Consider the following 9079-nt stretch of genomic DNA (forward strand, 5'->3'; position numbering starts at 1 on the left):
TTTTTTAAATTTGGTGATGTCCTAATAAAAAAAAAAAAAAAAAAATTACTTCTAATGTCAAATACCAACAGTACACTTGGTAGTTAGACCTCTTCATATTGGTCAAGGCTTTAACTAGAGTTCACCGCTATTAATGCCAAGAAATGTATACCTCATTTAACTTATAAGTATTCATACCCCTTGCAATTTTACTTTTTTTTTTTTTTTTTTTTTTTGTCCTGTTACAACCAAAAATTTAAATGTATTGTATTGGGCTTTTATGTGATAGACCAACACAATGTGCCATATAATTGTGAAGTGGAAGTAAAATAATGAATGGTTTTTAAATTTTTTTATTTTTTTTTATATATATCTGAAAAGTCTGGCGTGCATTTGTATTCGCCCCTCTTTACTCTGATACCCATAACCAAAATCTAATGGAAAAAAATGCCTTCAGAACTCGCTTTATTAGTAAAGTCCACTTGTGTGTAATTTAATCTCAGTATAAATACAGCTGTTCTGTGAAACCCTCAGAGATTTGTTAGAGAACATTGGTGAACAAACCATCATGAAGGGCAGGGAACACACCAGACAGGTCGGGGATAAAGTTGTGGAGAAATTTAAAGCAGTGTTAGGCTTTAAAATAAATTAAAAATGTCCTAAGCTTTGTTCATCTTACGGAGCACTGGTCAATCCATCAGAAAATGGAAAGTGTGGCACAACTGGAAACCTACCAAGACATGGCCGGGCAAGGAGGGGAGTAATCAGAGAAACAGCCAAGAGGTCCATGGTAACTCTGAGCTGCAAAGATCCACAGCTCAGGTGGGAGAATCTGTCCCAAGGACCACTATTATTCATACACTCCCCAAATCTGGCCTTTATGGAAGAGTGGCAAGAAGAAATCCATAAGAAGGCCCATTTTCGGTTTGCAAGAAGCCATGTGGGGGACACAGCAAATATGGAAGAAGGAGCTCTTGACAGATGAGACCAAAAGTTTTTACTTTTTGGCCTAAAAACAAAATGCTGTGCCGTGGAAAACGAATACTGCACATCACCCTGAACAAACCATCCCCACTGTGAAAAATGGTGGTGGTGGCAGCATCGTGTTTTGGGGATGCTTTTCTTCAGCAGGGACAGGGAAGCTGGTTATGGTTGATGGGAAGATGGATGGAGCCAAATACAGGGCAATCTTGGAAGAAAACCTGTTAGCCTGCAAAAGATTCGAGACTAGGGAGGAGGTTCACCAGGACAATGACTCTAAACTTTCAGCCAGAGCTACAATTGAATGTTTTTGATCAAATCATATTTGTGGACCAGTCAAAGTCCATACCTAAATCCAATTGAGAATCTGTGGCAAGACTTAAATTGCTGTCTATAGACGCTCTCCATCCAATCTGACAGAGCTTGAGCTACTTTGCATAGAAGAATAGGCAAAAATGGCATTCTGAGTGTGTAAAGCTGGTGGAGACATACCCAAAAACACTTGCCGCTCTAATTGCAGCAAAAGCTGGTTCTATAAAATATTGACTCTGGGGGGGGGGGGGGGGGGGGGCTGAATACAAATGCATGCTACACTTTTTAGATATTTGTAAAACCATTTTGAAAACCATTTCTCATTTTCCTTCCACTTCACAATTATGTGCCTTTTTGTGTTGGTCTAGCACATAAAATCCCAATAATACATTTACGTTTTTGCTTGTAACATGACATAATGTGGAAAATTTCAAGGGGTATAAATACATTTTCAAGGCACTGTGTATTCTTTAAGGGAGTAAAGTCCCACCTTTTGACAGTTGTCACCAAAACAATGTTCCAGTTATATGAATTTTCCTATGCAATTATTTCACATTCCACAAAAAGTTCTTGTGTATTTCTGTCAACTCTGTATTCTTCTAGTCCTGGATTTATTCATAGAAATATAGATATGCATCTTTTGTCTATGAGCTGATTGTCTGCTGTACAAGCTTCTCTGAAGACATCTATTCCGGTAAGGAAATGTGTTGAAGACCTGCAGAGCAGGTTGACAGTTGCAAGCAAAATGTGACTTTTAAGTGTTTTCTTATGCTTCCTGCAGTGGTTTCACTATTGAGTTGGCTTCGGCGTTCACAGTTGTGGTAGCTTCAAATATTGGACTCCCTATCAGTACCACACACTGCAAGGTATGCCTTTGTCATGTGACTGCTGCTGGAGTAGTTCAACTATCCAATTTCCCCTTCTGTGGTTAAGATCACTGTTTAATGGCACAAGGTTATCCGGTAAAGAACCGTCATGGATATTTTCATGCCTGCTTCTATTGCCTAAGTTAACACATGGGTATAAATGAGTATAAAGTTTGCATAAAGAGATTGGTATTTGGTAAGACGCTAGCAATACTGGCTTACCTTTTGGCCATAAACGCAACATACTTTCTATGTTTTTTACATCGGTATAATCTGGTTAAAGGGCAATGAGTATTCCACTTGTGCTACTAAACATTTGATCTACAGCCAGTCACTGAGAACTGCATGCTCTCCTGTTGTCACATTCACTAGTCTCAGTTGATGCATGGCATGTGGTTCCTGCTTATGTCTTTCAGTCTTCAGACTCTCTTTTTTGTAATTTTGTTCCCTCTACAGTGGATTTTGCATTGAAGTTATGTGTGCGCTAACTGTACTAGTATCCTCTAATGTGGGCATACCCATAAGCTCCACTCATTGCAAGGTATTGGGTTTGCAGTGGTAATGGACGGTATATTTTGCTGTTGATGCTGAAAATTAAACAGAGGGCTAGTCATTGCATTTGCCTTCATATGTTAAAACCAGCCACAACCACACACAAAAATAAAAAACCCTTTGCAACAGGCCTCCGCATTGCAAAGGTTAAATGCTCATTAAGTCTAAGAGGTTGCAGAGGAGGCCGTATTACTTACCCGAATCCCTCTCGGCAAGTGCTAGCACTGAAGCTCTTGTTTGTGGATGGAGCCTCTGCATCATCACATAGCGTGCAGGGCTACTAACCCTACATTGTATGAGGTAGAGGCAGGAATACAACCACAGCTGGCAGTGGCTTAGAGGTGACAGCGGTGGACTGGTCAAACAAATCAAAGTGGCTTGCTAAAGTGAGTAGAAAGTAAAGAAACACAGCTTCTTTTGTAACCCCTAGATCTAAAAAGCATTTAGTCCTCCCATGGGGGCTGGGGATGGGGATGGCATTTGTAAGGGTGGTTAGTCTTTAAAATGCATCAATAGCATTTGGGCCTGTTGTGAATGGGGAAAAAAATTTGTTTTTAGTTGCGTGCATATTTCGTAGGTGCCACTTGCAGCCATCAGGTGGTAATTTTGAAAACCTTACCCAAGGTTCATTGAAGGCTTTTTTTTTTTTTTTTGTTGAACCTGTGTTGTAAATATACTTCAGTAGCAGGATTTTAGATTTAGGGCCCAATCACACTGATCTCTATCCCAAACCACTGCTGCCAGCAGAACGATTTTGGCGTCAGAGTGGTGGATGTTAAACACATGATCATGATTGGGTATGCAAAGTAAACCTAGGTTCGCCTTGTTAACATTTACTTTGGAAAATATATACAATTTTCAAATTGGACAGCTGCTACTGCTTCTCCATTTCCTGAATTCATTTATACATTAAGAACCCACCAGTCAATTGCAATGCAGTTTGTCTAGAGAATGGTTTAGGTGGTCTTGCTATTGCCACTTTGTGACTCTAAATATTACTGCCCCCTTCCAGGCTACGTGTTTGTCTACAGTAGGAAACATGTCAACAGGGAAAAAAAATCATAAATATGGGGAAGTCCATACCTTAAAATATCACCCATTGGATGATGTACAGTGGGGAAAATTATTTGATCCCATGCAGATTTTGAATGTGTTCCCATTTACAAAGAAATGAAGGGTCTATAATTGTAAAAATAAAATAAAAATAGACCCTTCATTTCTTTGTAAGTGGGCAAACATATAAGATCTGCAGAGGATCAACTTCTTTTCACCACTGTATATGTATGTGTTCTGTCTATGCACATACAGTGAAATGTTTGGTTGTTGCAAGTGTGTTGATTTATGAAAGGCAAAATGCTGAAATGATTAGCCAACTGTTTTTTTGTTGTATACCTAGAAATTATTGCTAATCTGCTTATATCCCGTAACTGCTTCTTTTCCCTTTCCATGACTAATATTTAACAATTAAGTGCTCTTTTAAATAGGCAGAATTTCTTCTAGGAGCAAAGTTTTTAGTTCTAGTTGATACCACTGCTCTCCATTTTATCTACCCAATCATTAGTTATTAGTTCACTTAATACTGTATTACAGAATCAATATTCATTTGCAAACCCATTAAGCTGTAGTGTACCTTTTTTTTAGGTAACTGAATTAAAAAAAATAATCTAGAATTGGCTTTTATATAACACATTAGAATTTGTCTTTTCATTATGGGGTACTTATTTACTTTCATTTTTGTTCCTCCCTCCCACAAGGTTGGATCGGTGGTGGCTGTTGGTTGGATCCGTTCAAGAAAAGCTGTTGATTGGCATTTGTTTAGGAACATCTTTCTGGCTTGGTTTGTGACTGTACCTGTAGCTGGTCTTTTCAGCGCGGGTGTCATGGCAATCTTCCAGTATGGCATCCTTCCCTACGTCTGATCATGTAACCTCTGACTTCAAAACAAAGATCCATTTTCAGTTTTAATGCATACTGGAAATCCGAGCTACAGCAATATTTTAGACCGCTATTCCACCAGCAGTGTGGACAATAACAGGCCCTAATACTTATCAATGCATCATCATCTTGATGTGACTATTCTGCTGTATATAATGTATGTCATATTGGTGACATGGTGAGATGTGGCTCATTAATATTTAAAAAAATAAATATATATAAAAAAATATATATATATATTTATTTTGAATGCATATAGTAGGTAACACTACCAGAGTATCACCATTTGGGATGGGAATAATCGCATAGCCTTTTATATCTAGATAAGAGCTGTACATAATGTATTTTTGTGAGTTGTGTTTGTTTGTTTTTTTATTTTATATATTCAGTAATATGGAATATCAAAGATTCCCATGTCTACTTGATAAATACTGTAAGTGATAAGCGAGGTACGGGAGGTATATTTAAGTTTTATACACAGATGTAGGTATATGATGGATTATGTGCTAGAAATACTGGAAAAAAAATCACATAAGATCACAAGTTGTAAAGAAAAAAGAAAATGCATCCATTTATTAGATTTATATGTATAGCAGTTTCATTGTAAATATATAAGCATATTTTCATAGGTGCATTTCCCAAATTTTTTGAGAAGTATAGGAGAGTACCAAAGAAAGTAGGGACTTGCATTATTAGCGATGAGGAGTTACTTGTGTGTCATAACTTCATTCATCTTGCCCAAGTCTTTAAAACAAGTCAAGTAGTGTTGTTATGAGGCCAAATTAATACTATTAAGTGTGGAGAGGCACTAAGGCCACACAAGCTTTGGAATGATTTAGTTATTTAATAGATTTTTTTTTATTGCATTTGGATGTAATATGTGGAAAAACCATGTGTTTAGCGGAAGGTCAGAAAATAGCTGGCTCAAAATTTGATTCAATTATGTAGGCCTAGATGTTTGTTGTTAACCAGTCTGCTCTAAAGCCAGTAACTGATATGGAAGTCCCAAGCATGTTGTCTATTGGAATAGGTACAAGTTGTTCCTTGATTACATCTTAATGCCGCTGTATGCATACTGTCTCCCTAGTTACCAATTTGTGACTTGCCATCCCCACAAATGGACCTCTGAATTGACTAGTTAAAACAAAAATCCAAGGAAGTAGGTGATTATAATGAACAAAATTAAATCTTTTTAGAGTGCACTTGGTAGTTTTTTTTTTAATACTAATTAATACCAGACTATAAATGTTATAATGGGCCCAGATTAAAAAGTACATTATTTCATTTTAAAGTTTGGATGATGTGACTTTATTGTAGTTTCCTTTTTAACTTTTTTTTTTAAATAAATAAAATCAGTACGCTTACTAGGCAGCATAGTTGCTCAGTGAAAAAAAATCCTTTCAGTATTTTACTCCAAATGCTCCTCTGCTGCAAAACCACACTAACACATTGATTAAAAAGGGACAATATAAGATATAATCTGTTTAGTTTACTGCCTTAAAGAGTGAATAAACTCATTCCTTTTAAATGCCTTAAATGGCTCAGCCTTACCCCAACATATCCAGCTATGGTCCAATCGTTGGTGTGAAAATCAGTTTGGATAACTTGTTATTTGTTACTAAGACCTGCCTCCTCATTTGATTGTTACTTAGACTATACCAGATATTATGTGTCCTTTACCCCTCTCGTGCCCCTCCTTTTCCACAGGGCTGCAAGAATGCTTCAGTCATATGCCCAGTGGCTGTATAGCTGCTTTCCCACATACCAGCAGATTCTCAAAACATTCTCAGAAAGATCTAGCTTGTTAGAGTAAGTTTAACTCAAGAGCATGAATTTGGCTATGTTACCTTGAAAACTGTATACCTTTTTATACAGTTTTCAATTACTATTCAGCATATCCTGCCTTGTCCAGTGTTTATTTTTTTTGTTTTATTTTTATTTTTTTGTTTTGTCTCATCCTACTAGAAATGGCAGTCCTGGGCAGTGATCTACCTATGGGTGACAACACTTAATCTGCCTATGGAATTATCTACAGCATTATTATATTCCGAATGCCTGTATTATATTTTGTGACGCAGCCTTCTCCCAGTGGCTCAACATGCTCATTGGGAGTCGAGGTTTGCCATTTCTGTACCCAGCAGTCTTGCAGTCAGCCTGGCCTGTCACTGTTGACTGACAAAAGTGATAGAGCGCAGAATCCAGAAGCAATGTTCTGGCTGCGCATCAACCCACTCACATCCTTATCCGTGAACACAGAGTAAGACTGTGGTCACGTGACTGCCAGAAAACCATTACAGATTCTTTGAGGCGAGTTTCTAAAATCTTTAACAATTTGAAAGGTGCTGCTTCTGCCCTACATACCCGTTTATGTAAAGAAGCCATGACTTCTGCTTTAATGTCTGCCACAAAGATGAATATATTGAATTTAACTGATGCTCTTACGGTGACAGGGAACCAAATGTTACATGCAGTTATGTTTTAATCATTGTGAGACATATTCAAGTGTATTGCATATCAGTTTGAGTAATCCCTGGGGCTTTGACTCTTGCACAGTTTATATGCAGATATATGTAGACGTTATTTTGGTAGATCCTTTGTCAATTGATGCACCCTTCCAATTTTAAATATATTTTAAAAATATATTATTTTGTTATGACATTTCAAGAATACATTTCATTTGTGATTTGAGAGATTTTTACAGGAACCATGTGTAGCACTTATCAGATTTAGAGTACTTAAAGTGAACTGTTCTCATCATAGTGCCTAAAAAACACTATCTGACAGCAGTGCTAGGGGGGGGGGGGGGGCAGAAGCTGATGCTGCCTGTTCTTAACTAGCACTGTTCCTTTTATCATTTTGTTGATCATGTTTAAATGTACAGTGTATGAAAGTTACCCCACAAAAGGTTACACTGATGCTGCCATTGTACAAATATTTGGAGGCCGTCTTCCATCCTCATGTTAAATTTGGAACTTGATTTCTATTTGAAATGCTGCTATTTCTTTTTTTAATTTCTCATAATAAAACCCTCCATTTGTACATGGTTTATCCCATATCTTCATTTTGAATGTTTCTCATTTCTATGCCTTGGTTAGTTATATATTGCATATGTACTTGTAACCCAAAGTACATATAATGTAGGGGTTTCCAAACTTTGTAAGCAAAGGACCAGTTTACTGTCCTGCAGGCTTTAGTAGAGCCCCAGTATCTGTGCCCTATCATTGGTTTTAATGGGAGAAAGTGTCCCATCGTTGGTATCAATTGGAAGAATAGTGCCCAACTGATGGTGTCTGTAGGGGGGGATGGTGCCCCATCATTGCTGTCAGTTGGTGGATGTAGTGCCCCAAGGGCCAGATAAAGGCAAACAAAAGGCCACATTTGCCCCCCTGGCAGTTTGGAGACCACTGATATAATGTATGTAGCTAGTGATGCACCCTGTTTTGGAGTGGTAAGATCTTTTTATGATATGCACTAGTCTGTGCATTAGGTTGCAGTGCAAAAAGACCTAGCCTTACTAGAAGTATTTTTCTAGTAAGAATCTTCTTTTTATCATTTTTATTAATTTTAGCATATGTTAGTCAATCTAAGAACATCCACTCTAAATTACATATTTAGATCTACCACTAAAGCCCCATATATCTTTGTGGTAGTTATTTTTGTCATTTCCACGGGAACTTTTGATATAGTATAGTCACTGGATGCAGCATTTTAATATAGTTGGCTTAACATCTATTTTTGTCTGGTCTGCATCATTCATAGTGTGTGTCATGTGAGTTACATTCAGTCTGTAGATAGCTGACCTTTGTGTGTGTGTGTGTCAAACTGTGCCATAAAGCAGCTTGCACTGATCATGAACCAGCACAAATGCAGTATGAAGTTTCAGGGAAACCCTGTTCTTTAATATGATGTTTTGATCTGTACTTGTATGTGTCTGTACGCACAGTTAGGAGAGGCTGCTGATTCAATATTAATGAAAGGTCTTGAAATAAAATGAACTTTGTGCTAAGCTATAGCAAAATATCTAACATAAAGCAACTCTGGAATTGTGTGAATATATTAGAAAATATATGTATTAAAGGCACATTTTATTTTATACCATGACAAAAAGATTCTGGAAAATAAAATATTAAAACTTGTGTACTGTGTGTTTTTATTGGCCATCCTGTCAAGGTTCAAGTGAATTCTCAATTATAGGATAACTTGAGCGTTTCTGCTTCTCTCAACCCATTGAGAGAGTTTCTATGTCAAAAATAATCACAGAAACTTCAGTCCCCAAGGTGCTCAAAAATCTGGAGAAAGAAAACAAAGGCGATCATTAATGCAGGGAACTGTAAGTAGTCTGCAGAGATTCAAAATACTTTCCGAAGGTTCTGCATATTAGGTTCCAAAGATTGCTTGTTGCGCTGCATTAGTTCCTCCTTGAGCATTTAATGGTCTATAATACTAAACCGTGA

General features: G+C 37.3%; 1 protein-coding gene across 1 annotated transcript in view; it reads left to right on the forward strand.

Moving 5' to 3' along the window:
* Window positions 1–8761, forward strand: part of SLC20A2 (solute carrier family 20 member 2) — a 72149-nt gene extending 63388 nt beyond the window's left edge. The window contains 2 exon segments of the mRNA XM_077476183.1: window positions 2054–2138; window positions 4445–8761. Coding sequence (XP_077332309.1) covers window positions 2054–2138; window positions 4445–4609 — 250 coding nt within the window. The 3' untranslated portion in view covers window positions 4610–8761.
* The last annotated feature ends 318 nt before the right edge of the window (window positions 8762–9079 follow it).

This window comes from Lithobates pipiens, unplaced genomic scaffold (genome assembly GCF_037356315.1).
Source record: "Lithobates pipiens isolate NorthernLeopardFrog02 unplaced genomic scaffold, aLitPip1_a1.2 Scaffold_13, whole genome shotgun sequence".
In the NCBI taxonomy this organism is placed as follows: Eukaryota; Metazoa; Chordata; class Amphibia; order Anura; family Ranidae; genus Lithobates; species Lithobates pipiens.